This window comes from Alosa pseudoharengus, unplaced genomic scaffold (genome assembly GCF_046254945.1).
Source record: "Alosa pseudoharengus isolate Yale_2024_CS ecotype anadromous, Long Island Sound unplaced genomic scaffold, YU_APseudo_1.1 YU_APseudo_1.1_scf_11, whole genome shotgun sequence".
Lineage (NCBI taxonomy): Eukaryota > Metazoa > Chordata > Actinopteri > Clupeiformes > Clupeidae > Alosa > Alosa pseudoharengus.
In genome coordinates this window covers 17876961-17902572 of record NW_027468576.1, presented here as the reverse complement: position 1 = coordinate 17902572, position 25612 = coordinate 17876961, and the positions used below count along the sequence as shown (strand labels likewise).

The 25612-nt window shown below is 41.7% G+C and overlaps 2 protein-coding genes across 3 annotated transcripts; both read right to left on the bottom strand.

Moving 5' to 3' along the window:
* Positions 1-5653: 5653 nt before the first annotated feature.
* Positions 5654-12559, bottom strand: tmem165 (transmembrane protein 165). Its single transcript, XM_076278203.1, has 6 exons — positions 12218-12559; positions 10832-11057; positions 9125-9300; positions 8166-8345; positions 7315-7420; positions 5654-7178 (listed from the first exon to the last, which is right to left on the bottom strand). The coding sequence occupies exons 1-6, from the start codon at positions 12353-12355 to the stop codon at positions 7102-7104; spliced, it is 903 nt and encodes a 300-aa protein (XP_076134318.1). The 5' UTR covers positions 12356-12559; the 3' UTR covers positions 5654-7101.
* A 1674-nt stretch (positions 12560-14233) lies between these two features.
* srd5a3 (steroid 5 alpha-reductase 3) lies at positions 14234-17079 on the bottom strand. Of its 2 annotated transcripts, none has more exons than XM_076276777.1 (5): positions 16838-17079; positions 16181-16332; positions 15883-16074; positions 15265-15387; positions 14234-14971 (listed from the first exon to the last, which is right to left on the bottom strand). In XM_076276777.1, exons 1-5 carry the CDS (start codon positions 17050-17052, stop codon positions 14712-14714), a joined length of 942 nt encoding a protein of 313 aa, XP_076132892.1. In that variant the 5' UTR covers positions 17053-17079; the 3' UTR covers positions 14234-14711. The 2 variants fall into 2 exon arrangements, with proteins under 2 accessions (XP_076132892.1, XP_076132901.1); XM_076276786.1 differs by having other exon boundaries at positions 16187-16332.
* Positions 17080-25612: the final 8533 nt, after the last annotated feature.

Here is a 25612-nt window from a genome sequence, read left to right as displayed (position 1 = left end):
ACCATCCCTGCCTCACCCCACCTCGCCATCCTCCTCAGGATGCCTGCCTGCCTGCCTGGACGCAAGTTCTGGAATGTTCCAGGAACACGTGGCTGCGCTACACGTTGGACCCTTCGGTCAGCTTGTGACCTGAGGAGTGACGGTGGCCCGCCTGTCTCTGTCGTGGAATCCCGCTCGAGAGCTGCTGCAATGACGTCCACTGCCGGAGACATCCACTGCGTGGGCTGTCCACCTGGCAAGCCCCTTGCCCTCTCTTCTCTCGTCCCCTCGTCCCTGGTATCTTGTGTGCCCGTCACCTCTCACAGGTTTAATTTATGCAGACCGTTTCAGACACTGGGCTGAAGCGAATCATCCGGGCTTCAAAGAGGTCCTGCTGAGCAGACGACTGCTTTCTCCCTCTTCACTCCTCTTCTCTTCTTCTCTCCTTCTCTCTCTCTCTCTCTCTCTGTTGCTCCTTTTCTTTCTTTTTCATGTCAAAGTAATTATGGGTCAGAAAATATTTTTAAGAATGTCATGTGGATTGAACTTTTATTGTACAGAACACCTGTAAAATAATCTGTAAATATATGGATACAAGGACAGAGAAACTAATATTTTATATAATGCATGACATGAAAAGCCTAGTCTGTTATTTGTAGCTTTGAATATACTTTTTTTCTAGTATTCAAAGAAAAAAAGAGAACTTAACATGCTTAATGGCTGATATTGTTCACAGACTTGCTTTTCCTTGTGGGTTGTGTGCGTGTGTGTGTGTGTGTGTGTGTGTGTATGTGAATTAGTGTGTATGTGTCTGAAAAGCAGGCACTGCTGGTTTTACAAATTGTGTCACAGTTTGTTTTGTCCTCAAACACATAATTTATTAGTACTGTTGAGTTTTTTTTAATGGAAATGGAACAGATTTTTAAAAGTAAATATATATGGCATTGGTTTATATAGTACAGATATATTATTCAACATTTTTAATTAGTATACACAGATACAGATCAGATGGCATTGTTTCATGGAGTGTGTGTGTGTGTGTGTGTGTGTGTGTGTGTGTGTGTGTGTGTGTACGTGTGTGTGTGTGTGTGTGTGTGTGTGTGTGTGTGTGTGTGTGTGTACGTGTGTGTGTGTGTGTGTGTGTGTGTGTGTACGTGTGTGTGTACGTGTGAGTACCTGTGAGTGTGTGTGTGTGTGTGTGTGTGTGTGTGTGTGTGTGTGTACGTACGTGTGTGTGTACGTGTGTGAGTACCTGTGAGTGTGTGAGTGTGTGTGTGTGTGTGTGTGTACGTACGTGTGTGTGTACGTGTGTGAGTACCTGTGAGTGTGTGTGTGTGTGTGTGTGTGTTCATGGATTACTTAATGCATCGTATGGTGTTGAATTGCCACCATACTATACAGTTTCTGTTAACATTCACAGTAGATGATAAGGTTAGTGCAGATGGCTTTAGGTGTCAGCGGACCTCATCTGAATGTTTACAGGAGTTTGCCGAAAAAACTGATCAAGTCGCGAGAGTTTTGGAAAGAATGAGTGTGATGTTCATGATCTATACAATAGTGCCAAGGCATGACTGTTGTAAGTTAGTGATTTAAAAAAAAAAAGACAAACACCTTAATACAGACCTTATGATTTCACACAGTAGTGCAGCTTATTATTATTATTATTATTATTATTATTATTATTATTATTATTATGTACTTAAGTGTAGCTGCAAGTACTCAACAACAATATCTACCTTAACAAACCAAACCTCATTTATGGTAATAATTCAGCACACGTCCATGTGTGACTTTGCACAGTATATTCTTAGTAATGTATTCCCAATCTGACTCAGTTGTCCCAGGTGCGTGTGGCCTGATGTAACTAGTCCACAATAGCAGAGTTCTAATGGCGCCAGAATAGCTTCTAAATCTCTTTGAATCTGTGTTGTCATTCCCAACACCACTCTTGCAGGAGAGTACTAAATTGATTCCTCACAAATAGGTGACAGTGGCCTTAATGTTGGCCCGCCTGCTTCCTTATTGGAGGTCCTCAGTAGGAGACATTAAATGACTCCTTTGACTTGTTATGGTCATAGACGTATAGCACTTATAATATTGGAATAGCAAAAGCTTTAAAAGTTTCTGTGTCCTCTTTTTCATACAGTATAACCCCCCCCCTCCACACACACACACACACACACTAGAAAGATTCCCTTTTGGATTCTCTGATTAATGTGCAATAAACCTATAGCCTTGCTCTTCACACTTGACAAATACTGTGTCCTTATCAGAGACAAGAATAAGCTAGGCAGTAGATTTATCTCCCAACACTACATTGCTGTAGATCTCCTGACCAAATTAATTGTTTTTTTTGTTTCCTTGCACTGTCTCGGTGGGACGAGGGAAAATGCCTCACACAGTAATTGCTGGCCATTGTGATGCCTCCGAGCAGCAGGCGTTTGATCGGTCACTGTTTCAGATGAGTCACAGGGAGCAGAATGAGCTACCCGCAGAAGCAGCCTCTGGGTCGTTAAAGTGACCTTGTTTCTGGGTCACTGTCAAACCTTTTTTTTTTTTAACGTGTTCAGTCGCCAAGGTAACCACGTTGTGGTGATGGAGGAAGAGGCGGTCCGCTACTATAACCTCGCAGCCCCCCTTCAATTCCCAATTCTCTCTTTCTCTCTCTCTCTCTTTTATGATTTACCCTTCAGGTGGTAGTCCTCAATGCTGAGTGTAGCCCTACATTTTGTGTCTGTTGAAGCCCTTTGTAGTTAAATGACAATCAGGGGTCAGAAGTGAGAGAACCGTTACACTGTCTAGGTGGGCTCAAGTCTGTGGCTTACGTAAGAGATTCTTGAAGTGGTCATGTGGGTCCTCGGGACACTTGGAGTGGACTGATTGTTTTGTTATCCATATCTTAGTCCATGGGAGATGCAGTATCTTAACCGTTTGAATGTGTATAATGCTCACAGAGGGTGTATATGTGTCCTCTCGAGTCATTCTTGCAGTAGGACGTCACAACGTTAGCCTCTCCCAATCAAGGTTCCGGATGCAGTACTTCGTACAGAAGGCGAGCTATCTCTCTTTGTGTAGTTTCGACAGGAGAGCGATTTGGTCTTTTTGTTGGTCAGCTAAAACCACATATATAGGGCTTATTTTCCATACATGGATTAAGCCTAGTCCTAGACTGAAAGAGAACTTCAGTGGATATCTCTAGAGAAAAAGCTATGGCTTAATGTATGTACAGGAAACGGTGCCATAATGTTAAGATGTCCTGCCAGAGATGTAGCATGTAAATGCAGTGATGATGCTGAATCAGGATTTTGGTTTTAACTGAAGCCCAATGTTTAGTCACCAGTCATTTGTGGCAAGCCCCTCTGTTGGGGTAAGATGGGACACTACTTAAGCTAGCATTTTTGATTTATGGATATTTTTATATCTCAAATATAAACACTTTTGTTCGAAAGGAATTATCAAACCTTTCAGATTTGGACCTATGTTATACCCCAACTGTGGTTATGAATTTAAACCCAGACCTGAGCTAGGCCAGGTATTAGCTTGAATGAATGTAGTGCAGTATTACATAGCTTTACAGCAAATGGTTAGCATGAATGCATTTTAGCTGCTGAAAACCTAATATAATATATTTAAGTAACAGACATGTACAAATTATCAAAAAGGCGTTATTTTTCTATGACCAAGCCATGCTGATGGATATATGGATATATAGACAAGTTTTAATTGTAGTATAGAGCTGTATATGTTTTTACAGAAAGGGACCTTAAAGAACTCAACCCTATAGAGTGACTATACATTGAGGACTTAAACAAACTGTGACACACTGGAGAACTGGCTTTAATTTGTTGCCCACAATGCAGTTCAATTCAGGAAGTGGCTGTTTTGAAGTGTCTGTGTAGTTGAAAGGTCGCTGGTGGGGTCTATGTTCTGAGTATATGCATAGGTGTATCAGAAATGCACTTATCAAAGCAAATCACACTTTGAGTCTGATCCCTCTTTTTAAACCTCCACTGTTATTGTTCACATCTAAGAGTGCTGTTTTTTTTTTCAGATTAAGACCTTTACGGAATGTTATTTCATTCATGTGTTTGATTTGTTAATTGGCCTCATTTCTATTTACTCCAGACAAGCTGACTGGGTGGTAGATTTTCAGTTTGGTCAATACTGCCTATAATGCTGCATTAAATGGGGATTCATCATCTCTGCAAAAAAAAAGCAAAAAAGAGCACCACCTTGTGTTCACGTAAATGAATGCTCAAATCATCACTATCCCTAGTCCAGTCACAATGGAGATATCTGTGTGAGATTCCTGGTTTTGTCATTCTCTTGCCATTTTCTTCATTTGGATGTTGGGATACTAAGATCCACACTTCTCTGTAGTGTTTGGTGTTTGTCTCATGCATCCTATTGTTGACTACTTTGACTGGACCCATCAGTGAGATGTACCTGTAAACTTGCACATTGTCCTCTCAAATCAGCCACTTCTGTATTCTCCTTTTTTTTCCCTTTTTTTTTTTTTAAAATCACCAGAAACCAGATATCCCTTAATTTGTGAAATGCTCACATACAACACTTTTCCCCTTTGGTCAGGTGATGACAAAAGAAATGATTGCAAGTATTTTCTATCCAGAGATGTAAAGAAGATTGAGAACAAGCCTAAAAAACCCTAACGAATTTGTTCATTTTGTTTTTTTATTTTTATTTTGTAATATTCTGATGGAAAGCCCATACAGAGATGGTAAATCATGTTTAACTGTTCTGTAGTTCTGATGTACGCAGTAGAAGTTCTGAATGTCTATCAGTGTTCTCTATCTTGCTATCATTTAATCTTCGTATGTGTGACGTTCTTTGCAGAACACTTGTGTTTGGCTCATGAAATTGATCTGGTCAGTGCACATAAAAAAAAACAAATAAATAAAAACAAACATTTTAAGTAGCACCGTAGTTAGTCATCTTTTTTTAAGTTTGTTGCCTACCTTGATTAAAAAGTGACAACTATAATAAAGACCAGGGTGGCGAAATCAATTCAAATCGAAAGCGTTTGTTATTTTCGTTGCCTACTTACCAAACGGTGTTGTATTATCACTGTATAGGAGTGTGCTGCATCTGGTTCATTTCACGAGCCAGGCCATTCTTACATAATTAACAAAAACACCCATTATGGATCCTTTTTAAGCAAACCATGCTGTTTGCCCCCCCCTTATTCAATTTTGAAAAATAAACCTATATTAAAAAAAGTCTGGCTGTGAAGTTTGATACAAAAGTACAAGTAGTTGCCAATCATCATGTCTGTCATATTTTTAGTTCCCAGTTTAATTCCTTGGTATAATGCAAAGCCCTTTCAATTTGATATACCAATTGGCTAGTTTTGGAAAAGTAAGCCATATACTTAGTTAAAAGAGGGGTTTCATTGTCTTGGGTAAATACACTTAATGTAGTGAAAAACAAAAGAAATGTACTGAAGTAAATCATTAATTTCTTTCAAGATCACATACTCTTTAGTACTTATTGGTGCATATTACTAGCCTCAAATCAACTTAAGCATGAAAGCACCAACACCCGGACTGGTCTACAGAGTGGATCCTGAGAAAAAAGTGGGAGGGACACTTCACTAAGATTTGTACACTGATTGGTCCAGAGTAGATCCTGAGAAAGCACACACAGGACACGTGGCTGAGACTGACAGGTTTTATTGACTATTTACAGGGGCTCAGAGTCTTAAAATCAAACTTCATCTGTTCAAAAGCACACCTGTCACCTTCAAAGTGGGACACACTGTCAAATATTGACTGGTTTGTCCAATCGTCCTGAAAAAAGTAATCTCTACCCAACATCTACAGTACTTTCTGTAAAATAAAAAACTAACAAAAACCACAGACCAAAGTAATCAAAGGGCACATTCATCCAAAACTATTTTAATCTCATTACATCTGTGCTCATGGGAGGATATAAATAAATAAAATCACTCACGGGTTTATGGTATTTCACTTACTGGTTGATGCAGTTCGCCAACCACTCTTTAATGTATCAACATAGGTTGTCCTCTTGCTTCGCTGGCAGTACGTGTGTATATAGTAGGTCTGTAGGAGACATGATTGAAGAACTGGCCCAAAAAACATCGCCTCCCAACTGCACCCCCCAGCCCCAGCCCCAGCCGCTTAGAGTATTCTGACAACCGGCAGAAAGTATTTTCACGACAGTACTTTTAACCGAATGTGTCTCTGGATCATACTTGTGTATGTACAGTACAGGAATGTAGACAGAGTTGACCAGAACAAGGCAGTCTAAATGCTAAATATTAGTGTGCAAGCTAGCCATCACGTTTAAAAAAACAAAAACATAACTGACGATGTAATTACAGTCGTGCCAGAGTTAAGGGTGTACACGTTTTGACTGCACTTGGCGACCATGTTGGAGACACAAGGACAAAGGCGACCCGACCAGGTCTGGAGGCATTACTGCAGCGGAGTAGGGTTTTAAAATGGCAGGTAGCTCACAAGTGGTGTCCAGAGCACAGGCCAGGGGGGCTTGGCCAGAGAGCCACGGGAACACTGGAGCTCATACACTTCAAAAGGGAGGTCAATAGTAACGGCTGCAGTGAGTTCTTCCAGCTCAGTCTCTGGGCTCACATAGTGTCACTAGGGACGGAGGGTGTGTGTGTGTGTGTGTGTGTGTGTGGGGGGTTGAGGAGGGTGGTGAGATGGAGGTTGTAATGAAAGAGTACGATTAGTTCTGATGTTGTATGATCACGTCAGAACCACCGCGTTCTGTGGAGACAGGACTGCAGTCTGAATGCAGAAGGAGGCTGGGGGCTGGAGAGAGGATGCCGAGTAGAGTACTGTTGGGCGCCCACCAAAGTGGGCAGTAGCATTCAGAGTTTCAGAGCCACACGGCTCATTAAGACACAAGCTTAAACACTCACACACACACACCTCACTTTATACATACACACATCTCACTTTACACATACACACAATAACACTCCTAAACATCCTTCCACACGTTCAGTCATACTTAAAACACACACACACACACACAGTTCAGGAGTATATCCCATCTCCGTAGGAACGCTGTTGAGTCGAACAGTTATTTACAAGAGGAACCCACTACCCCGCGCTCCAATCAGAACCCAGCATCAGGTCTTATGAAGAGGGCCGAGAAGGCGAAGGCGAGGAAGACGATACCTCCAATGATTGTAACTGTGGATGGGAAACGCAAACACTAGTCAAGGCACTGACAACCTCCCATCCTGTAAGTCCACATTACAACACAGGATAAACAAGAAATGTGCATTCATGTGATTTGCGTTTGATGCATGCGTGCAATAAATCTCACCAGTCCTGACGGAGATTTTCTGAGCGACCATTCGTCCACCAATCACGGCCAGCCCTGTGCAAAGGCAGTGCCCCAGGGTCCCGCCCACTGCGACTCCAAAAGGATCCTGGGAGATGGACCACCATAAAGATCAGGCAATAAGTCAGGAAAATTTGCTACAATCTTCTTGCCAAAGATCCCTTTGGCCTACTCTGTCTCCTAATCAGCATGGCGATTTCAAGGGCACGCAAATACTGGTACTTAGTGAAAATTCCACTGTCGCCAAGGGAGAGACAGCAGACAAAACAAAGCATACTGCCCACTCCACAACACCAGCCCAGTGAATGCTGCAAGGTGGACTAAAAATCCTGCTAACTATAGAGTTCTTACAGAGAACTCCAAATATTACAGGAACCCTCCCCAGATCAGCAGGAAATGACCCTACAACAAACACTTGTGAAGCAAATCATGAAGCAAAGCATTAAGGAAATAGTGTGTTATATAGTAAAAGTATCTTTTTATGTCAGTTTGTTCATATACATTTGTTAGCACTGGTAAGAATAAACTTGATGAATAAAATAATATACAATTATATTTATCCTTTAATAGGAATATCTGAAGAGACCGGTCAATGCTCACAGACATAAAAACACAGATTTTTAAAAATATTAGTGGTACAGAGAATGATGGCTCCTCAATGTCGCTTCTCTCTCGACAACCAATAAAAACGCTGTAACCCAAACAACAATAAACACCTGACTGAAGCGCTCTGAAAATGAAGTTGAGGGTGCTAAAAAAAACACAACTGGTGGACACAGGCCCTTATATATAACTGTTCTACCAGTGGAGCTGCCCTGATGTTTCAGCCTCACCTCTCGGGCAGCCAGGACGATGGTGGTGAGCTGCGAGCGGTCGCCCCACTCGGCCAGGAAGGTGAGGGTGAAGGCCTGCATAAAGATGGGCGAGATGATGCTCCTCCAGCCCCTCTGGGGGGCGGCAGTCGAGCCCGTCTCCACGTCCGGGGCCCCGTTGGCCAGCTTGGAGCGCTGCAGCTGAGGGGGGGGGGGGGTAAGCCAATCAGTGAAGAGATACCAACAGATGCCATGTTGAAGCATTTATTTGATTTCAGGTACAACAGTAAGAATAAGCCCTAGTGTTCAGAATCTGTGAGTATCTGTGTACTGATCAGTTGGGTAACCAGTGTGTATTAGCACAAGTAAAGGGAACTTACTGTGCATTTTTAGCAACATGAGGTGACTGAAGTAAATTCCTGTTCAGTGCCCAATCCAAAGTGGCAATGTCTGTGCTCACGCATAGCTGCAGTTTCTGTAGAAGTCGGTGTTTGTGTGTGTGTGTGTGGTTGCATGCAAGTGTGCATTTGTGGTTACCTATATGAACTGTACCTTTGACTATGAAAGCAACAAGTGCAAATTTGAGACTACGAATGCACAACTATGCAAATATGTGTGCTGTGTGCACGAGAGCAATACTCCATATACCAGTACGTACTTAACATCCAAACATGCAAAACATGGCATCCCTATGATATTAGTGTCATCATTATGATATTGCTCTGAAGGCAAGATAATTGAACAGTGTCCCTCATTGTTATTGTACACTATATACAATATACCTTTTTATCTAATTATATGTTTATATATGCATTTAACCACTCAACAACTGACTGCACCAAAGTGATGGGCATTATCAGAGGAAGATACAGTTAAGAGACAGGAGTTGGTAAAGACGCAAATTATCAAATGATCAGGACTTCCAGGAGGAAGTGGACTAGCTGGCGGCGGCTGCCTCTAAAAGAGGTAAGTGACCTCACCTCCTCATCCTTTTTCTTGATCTCAGCCTGCACCTCCTCCAGCTCCTCCTGGCCCTCGTCAGGGCTCATGCGCAGGCCCTCGCGCAGCATGCGCACGCCGAAGATGGCGAAGAGCGCCGTCGACACGTAGTAGGTGTAGATACGTGGGATGACAGTGGTGGCATAGCCAAACAGCACTGTGGGGACATCAGGCACAGAAGCGTGAGTGATGAAGAACACAACAAGGGTAGAGTGAGTGAGTGTGAGAGTGAGTGTGTGTGTGAGTGTGTGAGTATGTTTGTGTAGGAGAAAGGGAGGGGGATGTGTTCGAGGCCTTGTTAGAGGACTTAAAAAGGAGATGTTGCAAAAATAAGTCCCCCTTCTCGCTCGCACGCAGCACACACAAACTTTCACCAAGACATTCTTTCTCATCCCCAATCCCCCATTTACACAAGAAAAAAAAGAAAACAATACAACAAAACAATGGCATATGTGAGAAACATGCTGAGGCAAGAAGAGTGTGAAACAATTTCTCACATTAACTAATCTTTCACACATCTCTGTATTGGGGCGAGACCTCACAGGAAGTGTAGCTAAACATGCAATCTCAAAAAATAAACCATAGACTAAAGGGGAGTCCCAAGAGAATAAATAGGCCTTCTATCATAAGTTTACACACTGTTGTCATTGAAAGATCGCCAAGGATGTGATTAAGGATTAAAATTCACAAACAAAAAATGTCACTTAACAGCCGCGAGTCTTTGATAAGACATAAAATATCCACTGGAATTTTATTTCCTTCTACTACACCTGCCAGGGAATCCGTATTATGTGGCTAAGCATTTAGAAACATTTAAATGGCTATAGCCTACATTTAAAATAAAAATTGTATTAGCTAGAAATGATGCTGCATGTGCAGTGTCTCCCAGCAACAGAAGATATCCTCCTGGGAAGCCAGTTCCAAAGTTTGTTTAGATCCAGTGACAGTGCAGTCATGGAAACGGAACACAACACTTCGGTACTCTATTATTAGTGCCACCAAAAAGCTTTGATCACATTGAAGAAGTGTGGGGAGGCCACGGTCACAAATAACTAATTATTTACAAAAACTAACAGAAGTAGGCTACATTTTATGGTAAGCAAATATTTAAGATAGTATATTCTTATATGAGCATATCCAATGCAAGTGTAACAGAAACACCAAGATCACAAGGTTGACTGGGTTATGCTTGACTGGGTTATGCTTGACTGGAGGACAATGACTAGGCTATTTCCAAATATTTGAGAAGTAGAAAGGGTCATCTCTGGACATGCCAGAGGGCACATCCTCTGATATGTGCTTTCCTTTACGGATGGCTACTGTACTGTACAAGGAAACGCTGGCTGTAATCCTGTCAGGTCACCAGAGGTTTGTCTCCGTCCACTGTCAAACACAGCCATTTCTAAAAATGGTCCCAGAAGGTTGGACAAAAACCTGTCCCGTTATACGAAGACTGAACTGCTGCTTTTCCAACACCACACTCCTGCACAGATGACCGCACGCTGTCTGCCAAGACGACCTCCTTATCACTTTATAACAGCATAGATCCTATTTGTGCAAGGTGCCAATCGCCAGTTTCGCAAGTTAATATCATCTCCTGCCAAAAGGCAGGAAACAGTGCTCTGTGTCAGTAATAATAAAACAAAAAAAAAATCTGAGCCAAGCACCATCCACGGGTCACCACTCACCTGACAGGCAGGTCATGAGCCCTAGAGCCAACATGGCCCCCACCAGGACTGTGAGGCGGTTATAGCGCATGGCCATGATGGCGGCAATGAAGAAGGTCTTGTCTCCCAGCTCGGAGACGATGATGACCGAGATGGACGCCACAAAGGCATGGATGAAGCCCAGCTCCCCCTTGCTGGGGTCGTCGGGACTGACCACTGGGCCATTGGGTCGGCCTGTGGGAGCTTTCTGAAAAGTGAACAGAGAAGAAACAGAATACCAGTTATGGGTGGGTGTGTGTGTGTGTGTGTGTGTGTGTGTGTGTGTGTGTGTGTGTGGTCAGTGTCACTGTCAATGTGTCTGGGTGTGTGTATTTCAACCCGGTCTCAAAGTACTTAAAGGGTGTAAAACAATGACTAACAAAAAAGGGCAGGCTATGAGAACTCAAAAGGGAGAGCATAAACGTTTTGGTGGAGAATACCACCGACACAATGAGCAGTAGAAAGGTGATCATCAATGGCCAAATTGGGCATTTATAGTTTGAGGTTCAGTACACATGTGTGGCGCTACTAACTTCACTAGGCAACAATGCAAAGAAGCGGCAGGCGTGAGTGAACGTGGGAACGTATTGTCTGATATTTCTCACACAATATCAGCACGCATGACAAAGATACCGGTATAAACTTCATAAGGTTGTCAGTTCAGTTGCACGAGGCCAATAAAATGTTGTTTTACATTACATCACTGAGAGGCATTGGTAATATTAATTTTGGGTACCGATCATAACACAAATATATTCTATTCCAGTTTTTCGAGTTCATTGCCGCCCAGACTTAAACCAGGAAGCAACGTGGACTTCCAATATAACATTACCATTCCAATGCGTGTCATTCTACATATACCGTACTACGAACAGCATTCATGTATTTACTTAACTTGTATCAATATTCGGCGATTGAGGTCTCAAAACTGTACAAATGTGCAAATCCAAAGGCCTAATATTAATGTTAACTGACGACTAAGGTTACAATACAATGAATCAACACAGTGTCACTAGCTGCTAGTTATTCATAGCACAACTCCAATGTTATGTTATAGCTCCTGGCCTGGCTGACCTAACCCAGATGACGATTCCACTTAATGTCATTAAAACCTGTTACAACTTAGATGTCACACTGAGCTTATTCAAACCAGTTTGCTGATGTTCGGCAGGAGCGCAGTAAGCTAACAGCTAGTTATTGCTAGCTAGCCAGGTGATGATCAAGGGACCATTATCTTGTAGCTAACTTTAGCTGGCTAGCTACCAGTGCATGTTTATATAGCTCTAATTTATGTCCTGTATTGGTTAAAAACGTTTGGCATCTGCCCAGCGAATTGTTCTTCACGATAAACGTCAATCTCAAACGTACCTCCACAGGCAGTTGTTCCTGTGCGGGTTTCTCCTCTTGAATCCCAACAACTCCGACCGAAAACAACGCGACTGTGAGGGGCAGCAGGACGCAGATCAAACTGATCGCGCCATGCCAACCAGCGGCACTAAGAGCCATCTTCAAAACAACGTAGCAGTGCTAAAGATAACCGTGTAAGAAAAGAACACCCGCACATAAATCAGTGTAGTTGTTCTTTCGACTTATTCCCGATCGTCAACAAGCTACATGGTACTTCGCCATTAGTTCTCCATTTCCCTAAGTTTACTATAAAGGTTTTGGCCTGGACACGAACTTGCTACCCCTATGAGAGGGCGGTAGTGTTTCGACGACGAGTGATATAATTGGATTTCTGAGTTCAAGACGTGTACATATGGCTCTGACGTCACATCAACACAATGTGGTTATTGGACATTTTACCTATCATTAACGTACATCATGGAAAATGTTGCCAAGCTGGAAAGAGCAGACCCACTGTACTGAAAGGATGTGTGAGACTACATTACATTGACCCTTTATAGCAGGGGTCTCAAACTCAAATGAGCTGGGGGCCAATTCTGCCAACGTCATCTGATTGGAGGGCCGGCTATTTCTGAAAATGCAATGTTCTTTTTTTCAAATACCACACAAAACTGCAAACAGAAAGTGCAAGTGTTTTTATCTAGTTTTAGACACCTGTGCTAGCAACCTTAGCTTATAAATAAAATAATGATAAAATAAATATTAATACAAATTATAAAACAAATGAAAAGCATAAAAACAGGTATGTGTGTGTTTCACACCAAATAAAAATATTTTCCTCTCATAACTTTTTTAAACCTGGCAAACTATAGGCGTCAGGGTTAAGAAAGCAACACCATTGGATTTTTACATCAAAATTTCAAAAGGCCATGGCTTGAAAGTGGTCAGAGATAAAGTCCTACTGTAAATGTAAAAATCTTTGAGTAAAACAAAAGTTTATGAAGGGGGTAAATTTACCCATCTAATTTGCTACTGGATGGCAAGCACCTAAAATTTTGCACCTTTCAGTAAATACTGGATGAACATATTTGAGCAGGTTTACTTTCCTTTTTTCATATTACCCACATAACAAATTAACAGGAAAACACCTAAGATGTATACCAACACCTAAGATGTATATGGTTTCTAAACCACAAGGCCTGGCCTACAATAAAGTATTCTGGTCAAATCAGTTCCTATCGCGGGTAATCTGAGTACCCAGAAGTTTGCATCATATTGCGGGTGACTTTGTAGTTTAGAGCCCTATTTCTACTAGCCCTGCTGTCTGTACCCCGTCCATTACGGACACTATCATCACGATTACCACTGCAACCAACAAGCTATGTTGGGCAGAGGGTCGAAATAAGCATGGTATGCTTAGTGGACACCGTCGTATACACACACCTCCATTTAATAGATGATCGATCATAATCTCCAAAAGGATATTCTCCTTCAGATTTAGAATAGGTGAATAACATAGCATAGCCTACCTAAGACTTCATCACACGTAAACGTTTTTCAACATTTGGTGTAGGCCTATTTCTGCTTCAATTTATGCAACATATGGCCTGCATCGCTTCCGCGTCATTACAAATGCACGTCTTTGTGTTTCTCGCGTGTAATACAAGTATTTCCTGAAAACTTTGCGCAGCGATTTTGGGTTTGAATGAAGCTCTGGATGTCTAGCACATAGTGGAGCAGAGTACAAATGAGATTTGTCACCATACTTGGAACTATCGTCTATTTTAATCAGTATCGTTGTTTGTCGCAATTAAAAAATCCCAAGGGCCGGATTACGTTATTATTTTGACATACGTCGCGGGCCGGAGTTGGGCCGCCCGCGGGCCGGGTGTTTGAGACCCCTGCTTTATAGCCTACTATATATTAAACAAAATAAAGCATTAATTTTTACTAAATAAAATTAACAGATATATTTTGGGTATTTGATTAACAAAACATTGATTTTATCGGTTTATCCATAAATCATGCATTGCCAGGTTGCCAAGTTAAAAGCAGATTTATTGCAATAAATTATGACATACTAGCAAACCTTTTGGAGATCTTTAAAATGCACCAATTTACCTATTAAATCCATGGACAGTTTTGCAGGTTAAACAATTTGCAAGGTTTATTTCAGGACAGGGATACATTGACATCTGAGCCCTCTAGTAGTCTACTACCGACACAGCAGTCATGGGGCACACAGCATTTTTCAGTGTGCACTAGAGCTGCTGCTGTCCATCAGCAAATTCCTATTAAACAATTCCCCTGACAGACTTTTATATAAAAGCGCTATCAATCACTATCAGTAGTAAAAGTCCCTCTTTCAGTTTCTTCTTCCCTTTGACCTGAGTGTTTTACATGATAAACATAGGCAAATCTTTATTTTCATTCAAAACAACATTTATGCATTATTGTTAACAAGTAGCAAAGTTATATTCATATTCACTTCAAACAAAAACACTGGAGGTTTGAATTACAGTACAAATGGAATGAAGGCCTTGCGCTGAGGCGGGTATTCCTCAAACTTGCTCCGATAGAACTCATGACAGAGCTGAGCTGTGAGCGCTTGGTTGAAGAGGACATAGAGCACAACAAGCCACCAGGTCACTGAGGCACCACCCAAGCAAGCGGCCATGGACACGTAGATGAGGAGCTCGGCAAAGTAGTGTGGGCAGGAGACAAGGTCAAACCAGCACCCGTGCGGCATACGGTGGGCAAGAGTTTTCACAGCACCTGAACAAGAAGTGCACGATAGTGGATAAGATGTTGATGATTCAGTAGGGGTCATTATTTGAGGAAACAATCCCTCCCATAAGGAAGTAAAAAAGTGTCAATCAACAGACAATATGATTTTTATTTTACCCAATCCGGAATGGTCTCCCCTACCCACAGATTGTTAAATGAGGGACATCTGACACACATCCACAAGCTTCATGATAAAATAAGAAAACCAATATATCCTTTCATCGCTTCGCCTCATGTCTCATTATCCTCCTCCAGAGATCCAGTGTTAGGCAGGCACTTACCTGTGTTTCCTGTGCGCAGGCTGGCCAGGAGGGCCAGGCTGTGGTGCTGAAGCCATGATGCCCAGAGAAAAAGCCCTGTTCCAGCCACATGGTACCACTGCAGCTGGCTAAGCAGAGATGAGCCTGAACGAAACAGCAGGTGGGTATTTGAGGCCATGGTTTACCGTGGTTTTAGCTAAACAGTTACAGTAGGCATGATACTTTTATAACATGGTTACAAAATATAGCCTAACCAGCAAGGTTTCGTAAAATAAACACACAGCAATACATTCAATCATTTATTGATAACAGATCATCATTCTTCCTCCAATTAATGTAGTTCTTCAGTGACATACATCAGAATAATCGCAAAGCAACATAAGTGGTTTGTTTGTCAGTTTGTTAGGTGCAGGAGTAATTGGCATGTAATGCAGTCAAGTGTGAGTGTCTAGTATTTTATAACATCTTCATACGTGGCTCAGCCAATCGGATCAAAGACCAGTAGTATCTGTTATTTACTATTTACTTTAGCTAGATAACACATCAGATGTTTACTGGAATTAAGTTTAAACTCAGACATCTGTCTATTTACAACACTTTGGCACTTACTTACGGACAATTAATTAATTGTAAACTCACCTTCATCTGAGGGTGAAATGTCAACACAGAGCACAGTCAGGCCTAGAAAGATGTAGTAACTCAGCCCAAATGCATACTGGACTATATGGATGACTCCATTGGAGAACACGCTGACATATAGGCACTCCAGCAGACGTCTTAGACAGTGGACCCATAGCAAAATGTGAACCATCCAGACAGACAATGGACGATCTGATGGGAGAACGAACAAGATGCTTAAATTGGCTTTTAAAATAGATCCACCAAATAACCTCAAATTGCACAGGTTTGCTTAAGTGCATTATTACTTGTTACTTACCAGTACCTGTGCTAGGTTGTTCACCTTTCAGGAATGACAGTGTGTCAACCAACCACTTTGGAAGACCCTCCTCCGACATAATTGCTCGGAGGAGCAAAGTAAGGAGGAGCCCATTCCATACAACAGAGACTGCGTAGAAATGCCAGAACCATCTATTGGGAAGAGGTTATTTAGAAAAAAATGACATTAAGCTAAGAATATACCACAACATATGTTATTACACACTATGATACTGTAAGTATGTCAAAACAATATAAAAAAAAAAAAAAAGGATATTGACGTCAATCGATGCAGTCTAACAATCAAGGAGGTCAGGTCAGGTGAGGTCATAGTTTACTGGCCTGTAGAGCACCCTCTTATAACTGTACACTACAAACGCAATAGAGGTCAAACTCTTCAGTCCAGACCTTTGCATGGTAGCCTGCCTTGTTACCCCGTCTTGTCCCTATCAAACCTTTTAACTGGTGAAAGGGGATAATTCAACGTATAGGCCTTTGGCCTCACGTACATGTTTGTCTCTAAAAGAGAAATGTCACTGTTCTATGCAACAATTATCTTTGAGCAACAATGCAACAACTTACGACAGACATACCCTTGAGAATCAATGCTTTCACATCACAGCAAAATAACAGAGAAAAGTGGTGTAGCTGCTGTCACCTTTTGGGAACATCAAAGACTCGTAGGAGGTCCGATCGCTTTATTTGTGCTTTGGTTTTCCCGTATCGGATTAGATCCTGGAAAAGCTGAAATGTATGAGATCTCTCAAATTCATGAGGCACATAACGTGAAAACCTATGGAGACAAAAGGCCAGCAAAAAGCTAAATCCCAGTGAGAACCATGTCACATCTACCACTCGGAGTCCACCAAGCATCGTAATGCATTACGACGCACTGGTCCAGCATTTAAAACTGTTCGCTCGAACAACAGAAACAATGGTTCCACTTCAACAACGTGAGCTGCAGAGAGGTAGTAACCAATAGTAGACAACAGGTGGCAGCATGGGTCCAAAGTGTTTAGGCCTACAATGTGTTCATAACGGACTATAAATCAAATTCGTGACACAAAGTAAACACAGGCATGACAAGCACTCTGGTAATCACACATATTAATATGTAACTATTTTAGTTTAAAAATGTAAACAACTTAAATGGTTTCCATCTTTCCTGTTATTCCAAGACATTATAGACCTGCTTTTCAAGGCAATTGATATCAGCAAGACCTTCAACACCTACAGGCCTACAGATCCCCTGCTTTTCAAGGCAATTGATATCAGCAAGACCTTCAACACTATACAGGTTTACAAATCCCCTGTCTTAATCTGTATTGACACAAATGCATTAATACACTGAAGATTCATTATTTGTAGAGACTAGTCTTTGAACTGTGTCAAGGTTAAAGGCGCAGCAGGACTTTTGGACAAGTGCAGATGGACCCAGCTCTAGACAACAAAGAACACCCAGGCATATTTGCTTAGGCTCGCCTTCTAACGACTGCAACAGGAACTTGAAAACGTTGTGGACCTTAGACACAGAAGGTTTCACGTTCCATGCAGGATCAAGGAAGAATAGTCCACCTTACAAAATAAAATACAATATGTCGGGCTCACATCCCAAATTTCCCAAGAATAGTCTATCTTGACCATTGTAGATCAGCCACGTCGCCTCTGCTCTGTTTATAAAACGAGTAATGTACACCATACATTTTTCATGACTTGCCTATCACTGGTGTAGAAAGGTCGCATACAATCAGGCTCCATATGTACTGTAGGCTTCAATCCGAATTCCAAAAAAGTAGGGACACTTTGTAAATTGTGAATAAAAAAAGAATGCTATGATTTATAAATCATGTCAACCTTATATTTAATTGAGAATAGTTAAAAAATAACATGAACTGTTGAAGGAGAGAAATGTGTCTATTTTATGGAAAATATAAGCACATATTAAATTTGATGCTAGCAACATGTCTCAAAAAAGTTAGTTACGGTGGCAACAAAAGGCTGGAACAGTTGTGTAATGATAAAGTCAACAAAAAGAGTAGGCTAACATTTCACAACTAATTAGGTGAACTGGAGCCATGAATGGGGATAAAAAAAGAGCATCCCAGAGAGACTCTTAGAAGTAAATATGTGGAGGTATTCATCATTCTGTGTAAACCTGTGTGGACAAATGATGAAACAATATAAAAATAATGTTTCTTATCATTAAATTGCAAAGGATTTGAGGATTTCATCATCTACAGTAGGCATAATGTCATTATTTAGAGAACCCAGAGAAACTTTTTAATAAGGGACAGGGCTGAATATTGGATGGCCATAGTCTTTCGGAGCTCAGATGGCACTGCATTGTAAAGAAAATCATTGTATGGGCTCAGGAAAACTTGACCACAGTTTAATACTCCATTCACAAATGCCTGTGTTAACTCTACCATGCAAAAAATACATTTAATTTAGACATGATGAAATGCCATCTTATCTGAGCCTGAGCTCATTTAAAATGGACTGATGTAAAGTTGAAAAGGGTCCTGTGGCTAGACCAATAAAAATGTGCTATTCTTTTCAGAAATCATGGACTTCTCTGGGCTAAAGAGGAGAGGGACTATTCAACTATCCAACGTATCCAACTTGTTATAGTGCTCAGTTCAAAACCTAGCATCGACGATATGGAGGTGCATTAATACCTATGGCATGGGCATTTTGCACATCTGGCAAGGCACAATCAATTCTGAATGATGTACACAGGTTTTGAGCAACATATACTGTCATCCAGAAAATGTCTTTTCAGGGAAGACTTCAAATATTTCAGGAAAGCAATGCCAAAATAAATTCTGCACATATTTAAACAGTATTTCTCCATAGAGGAAGAGTCCAGGTGCTAAAATGGCCTGTCTGCAGTCCAGACCTGCATCATGGAATGCCCATCTGCATCATGGAATGAAAAACATGATTAAGAAGTCCCCAGACTTTTAAGCAGTTAAAATCCTATATCGGGCAGGAATGGGACCACATTTCATTCTCGAAATTCTAGCAACTGGTCTCCTCAGTTCCTAAACATTTACAGAATGTTGTTAGATGAAGAGGTGAAGCAGCACAGTGGTAAAAATGCCCCTGTCCCAACATTTTTGAGAAATTTTTGTTGCTGCCATTAAATTCAAAATGAACATATTTGTTTTCCAAAAAACAATAAAATTTCTCTCCTTCAACAGTTGATATGTTGTCTTTGAACTATTCTTAATTACATATAATATAGGGTTGGCATGATTTGTGATTTGTGATTTTGTTGATGTTTTAGCCCTAAGACCTTCAGATAAAAAAGCACAGAAAAGAAATTAAGACTTAGGCCTAGTAGCACACCTAGGATCCCTAATTGCACACATGCCCATCAAGCTCCCCCAGTAGGTTAAAATGTTTATATAGCTTTCAGCAAATCAAAGCAATTCACTGTGCATGCCAAAGAGTGACAGAGCTCTCTGTGTTTGGAGAAAGCTGAAAGCCTAGACAGAATACTAACAATTTTACTGTAATAAAATAACAACATGTCATTCATATCCACATGATTGGGCGTTGATTGTTTGATTCTTTGATTGTCAATGGGATTGTCTCGCACCCTATAAAATAATTTCATCCTTTCATCCTATAAATATTCCCTTTTTTTATTGCAGAAGCATTTTAAGACCATGAGACTTTTCATGATGGCACAAATAAAGGCGAAAGTGTTAACAGTGTGCACCTACGGTTTGTATATAAGTTTGGCAAGTGGAGCTGATCTAATTTTGTAGGTGATGCCCTTGGTAATGCCAGGGACTGCCATCTTCTCATCATTATCTGCACAGTTTCAAATATATCCTTAAAGGCAATTATTTTTCAGCCTGAGTTCAAGGCTACATCTCGGACACATAGATGAATCAAAAGAAATATTGCTCATATAAGAGGATGATATTTTTAGGGTTGATTTAATGCTGGTTGCATTTGATTGGTCAGTAGTTGCTGTTATCTTCTCCAAGGATATATCTCCTTCCTGGAGCTGAGAGTTATGGTGGTGAGCAAACCCATTATTGTATCTCTCTGTGTGTGTGTGTGACTTGCATTCATGTGCTGATATACATTTTAGCGAGACAGAAGACAGAGTTTGGAATTTCTATAGATGTACTGTGCTTCCCTATTGCAGCATGCAAGTGTGTAGTATATTATATCTGATACCCAGGGGAAAACAATTTTGGCTTGAAACCCAAATGAGATTTTCCTGTACAAGAAGTGATAGGTAAGAACAATGGACTTAACTGCTCTTAACACATTCCATCTGCATGGCTCAAGCCCCATGCTCACTTGTAGTGGTGGCAACTGCAGGGAGGACTAACTCAGCACAGGCCGAGTATCGCATGCAGCCATGGCATCTCTCTCAAAACATGAAATGAGGGCTATTTTCAGCTGATTTCTTTACAGTCCATTACTAAACACTAAAACGCTGAAACAAAAATGACTGACAGTCTTGAACATTTATATGGGCAGGTAAGAGTGTCTCTCTCTCTCTCTCTGTCTCTGTGTGTGTGTGTGTGTGTGTGTGTGTGTGTGCACATGTGTTTTTGGCACTATTGAAAGAGGTCATTCTTTACTCTTAAGTTCCTGCTGTCATCGGATATGTTGTTTTTAGATCTGTTAAATGTATATGTGAAAGTCTCTCTCTCTCCCTCTCTCTCACTCTCTCTCACTCTCTCTCTATCTTTCTCTCTCTCTCCCTCTCTCTCCCTCTCTCTCTCTCTCTCCCTCTCCTTCTCCCCCTCCCTCTTCCGTCTCTCTCCTCCATCCATGTGTTTGGCCTAGTGGATTAAAATCCCAGCACTGAGGCCTCTGAGTCCAGGATAGAAGCCTCCTAGAGAAGCGCTGTATCCTGTCTGAGGAAGTGTATGCTGTTTCCTGCCCCCCCCAACCCCGCTCCTTCCTCAGCGTGCCCAGTCCCCTCGTTAGGCAGCCTTCCATTAGACCCCCCAATCACCCCACCACCAAGCCCCCCATCCAATGGCCTGTCCGGTCCTCCATACCAGAGCATTATCTGTGGGAGAGTGGGCATCTCCATTAATTGGAACTGGCAGAGCCATGGGGCTGAGGCACATACACACAAACACACACACACAGACACACACACACACACACACACACACACACACACACACACAAATCTGTTCATTCATGCCACAAAGGGGAAAGGAATGGCTGAGTTATCATGGATGAGAGAAGATCGATTGGAAAGAATATGACAGGGACTTTAATTGAAGATAAACAAATTAGGATTACAAATGCAGGGAGATGGCGTTAGATTCACCCAAAAGTAACTGAGAGTTGGGAGAGCTTTGGAGTCATGGAATTATACTGTGGATGTTTTACCATAGCAAACATGGGTGACTTTGGCAGCATATCAAATTCAAACAAGTCAGAAAATATGTAAAATCCAGATTCTCTCTATGGGATGAACTCTTGATGAAATTGGTCATGGTTAATAAATCGCAAACTTAATATAATATGGTACTGTCTGGAGAAATAGTTCACTTTGTGTGTGTGTGTGTGTGTGTACAGTATGTGTGTGTGTGTATGTGTGTATGTGTGTGTGTGTATGTGTGTGTGTGTGTGTGTGTGTGTGTGTGTGTGTGTGTGTGTGTGTGTGTGTGTGTGATGTCTTTATTAGTACACCTATAGCTGTCTGTATTGTTTTGATTGCTGTGTTAGTGATGGATTATTTCATGTATGGTGAATTGTCCAGGGACATACGTTTCTACCAGCAGGACACTTTTCTGTAAAATAGCCAGCACAGAGTTTCCGAGGGAATTCATACATAGGACAGAGCCAAAGTAAATGTGGTAAACCCCCTTCAACAATAGTGTACTGTGACTCTAACATGCCCTCCGTGGGTGTGGGTGAGTCTGTGTGAGTGTGTGTGTTTGTGTGTATGTGTGTGTTTAACTGCATCGTGACAACCACGTGTGTGTGTGTGTGTGTGTGTGTGTGTGTGTGTGTGTGTGTGTGTGTGTGTGTGTGCACGTGTGGGTATGTACTGTATGTGTGTGTGTGTGTATGTGTGTTTCATGGTATTAACTTTTGAATATGTTTCTCTCTTGAATATGTTTTGCTGTCCTACCTCTTCGGTGTAGATAAAGCTAGTTCACCAGGGGAGCTAGTTCACAAGTGGGTGTTTAAGATTCTTGTCTGTTCAGTAAGCTCAAATAAATTAAACAGATGTTATATCTTAGACGATATTTGCCAGTGCGTGGAGAAATGTAACTGGTCAAAAGGCTTTCATACTGAACCAATAAAATAAGTTATTAAATACCTAAATACAATACAACAGAAAATTGACTGAACCATCTCTTATGCATTTGTCCAGCATAGATGATAAACCAAATTCATCAAAGTACATCTATATTTACTTACAGTCATGGAAGGCATTTATAGCATTTGTAGAAATGTGCACTGTCCTGGGCTGTGGATTTCAGCAATGATTTCAAATATTGTCAAATTGAAGTATTGAATGGGATTCTTTTTCAAGGTTTTTACTTTTGAAGTCAAGCAGTTTATATTTGTGTTTATGATGAATGTTTATGACTACAGGTCCTGTAGAAAGTCACAGTAATTGATGATGACATGCTCAAGTAACATTGTAGGGGAAAGTATGAGGTAAAATGTTGATTTGTATGTCACGCTATGTGGGTATCTTTGTTTGAGAATGTGAACGCTGTGACTGAGTGTGTGTGTGTGTGTGTGTGTGTGTGTGTGTGTAGGGGGGGGGGGTTGTAGATGGAAGCACACTTAATCTTCTCTATTTCCTGCATCAATAGAATTATTAGATCGCTGATAGATTTGTTTATGTTCCATCCCTACAAACGGGACGGTGGGAGGGGAGTCACGCAGCCTCACTGCCCCGCCGTGCCAGATGAGTCTGAGCGGTTCCAGTTCTCCTCCCTGTTTTGTTTTCCAGTGCCCTCCTCAGACGACAGTCCGGCTTCACACACCTACACAAAGCTAATCTAGTCCACAGGACAAAGAAGACCACACATACAAAGGACTGTACAGAGGTCTTGTGATGTATGGTCCTGTTCTCAGGCTTGATTGCAAAATGGTTCTTAAGACATTGTATACTGTGTCAGATACTAAAGACAAACTAGTGGTACTTTAGATAAATGTACTTTTATTTATCCAAATATAATAACAGTAATTCAAGCAGTTGAACTACAGAGAATGATGGATTGTGTTTTTGGTTTTGTTTGAAGCTGAATTGACACAACTCAAACAAAGAGGAATGTCCTACATGGAGTCACTTAAAACGGATGCCTCTGACATACTTATTTTGATTTCATAGCTTGTTTTGGTTTAAGGCCATGCTGAGATTCGCCACACATCTCCGAGTAAGTCTACAGCAGAAAAGATATGAACATCCTCCTCCAAGTGGGAATGCAGCTCCTTCACCCAATGAACAACTCCCTCAAAACCTTACAAACAAAGAGTGCAACACAGTGTGACTATCACAACAACAGAAAGAAACGGGGGAGAAAAGCTCCATTTCAAAGCATTTCCACGAGTTCTGTCAGGGTCAGAGCAGGAAGTGGAAGTTTAGGGTGCAGGTGGTGGGGGTGGGCGAGGTGTGTGTTTGTGTGTGTGTGTGTGTGGTGATGGTGGTGAATGGGCGGGGTGGGGTGGGGAGGAGGGGGGGGTTGTCCCTGCAGAGGTGACCAGGACAGGAAACATGTGGAGGTAAGAGACTTCAACTTTAACCCCGATCTCCTAGACACACACACACACGCACACACACACACACACACACACACACACACACACACACAAAAGTACACACCAAGAAAAAAAGAAACCCCAATCTCCTTATCATACACACACACGCACACACACACACACACTCATACGCACACTCACATACACATACACATCAGAAAGAACAGGCAGCTAGAAGAGATGTCCTTACTGAACTTGCACAACAACACAGAAAAGCATGAGAAGAAGAGCAAAAAGAAAATGGAGTGAGCCAAGTTATGGGGTTCATGGCCGTACATTAGAGTGAATAGATGAGGGTGGAGGCCTCTGTCTCCTTCTGATTGATCAGTGTGCTACACACAAATAAATTTCTACAGTAATGTGATCTTCCCTTATCTTTACCATTCATCTCCACAGTTTCAACACCTTAATGATCGTTTTTATGTCAACACGTCGCTGTACTCAACAGTCTCTTGGAACACCTCAAACTATAACATAAGCATTCAATATGTAGGTAAAGTTGCTCACTAGCTCCTTGTCATTGTGCCCAATGTTCCATGTGGTGTATTAGCTGTAAGTAAAGCTGAAGTGTTGTAAATTTGATTTGTGAGTAAGGACCATGTTGTGTATGAGTCATCAATAAAGGTTGCTAAAGCAGTTTGGCCTGTTTGATCTTGTATAGTTTCTCACCAGACTTCACTGATAGACTTTGGCACCTTTCTGGCAACCCATGGCTGCATTAGGCCCTCATCACTCCGCTGTTCCTCCTCCACCTCCACACCCAACACCCTGACCCCAGCTTGCTCTCCCCATTCCCCCTCCATCTTTCACCCCTCTCCCGTGAGCAGGTTCCCAGTGTGCATTGCTTTCAGCTCCGCTCGCAAACAAGAGGAGTACGGCTGAGTGAAAGTCTAATTCCCCTGTCCGCCCCAGCAGAATGGAATGGCTGAGCTGAGAAACATGACCACACAGCTTGGGAACAACAGACAGCGAAATCATCAGAGGGTCAGCTGGCACTCACATAGAAAAGACTTGCCGCCACTAGACAGCCCCTCAGACACACAGAGAGAAGAGAGGGAGAAAGAGAAAGGGGGGGGGGAGAAAGAGAAAGGGGGGGAGAAAGAGAGGGAGAGAGAAGGAGAGACAGAGACACAGAGAGAGAGAGAGAGAGACGGAGAGAGACAGCATAGACAAAGCGTCAGCCAGGAGGATAGGGGATTTCAGGAGACCGATTCACAGACTTGGCCAGCTACTGTGCTGGTATAGCAGATTTATTAAAACTGAACAGTAAAATATTTGTCCAGCACCACCGAAGATAACAGCGATTTGGGTGAACTGAGGCCAGCTATGTAGTACATCATTTCTACAGTTGTGCTTAAATCAGTGGTTGTTGATGTAACTTAGCAAGCTTACTTTTGTACCACCTAACTGAAGCCGAGATTTGGTGAAAGGTACAATAACACGTTTTTCTCTGAACACAGTGATTCAAGTCAGCAAATCTGAAAACAAAGCTGGCAAGAGTCAGACATTTTTTTTCACTTGATGAACCCTCAACATCCCATGGAAGTTGCCAAATGAATAGGCCTACCTCAGAGGAGCCCACCCATACTTCATGATGTGCTAGTCTATCATTTCCCAATCATGTTTAAGGTGAAAAGATTACATGACAAGGTGAGGTAAA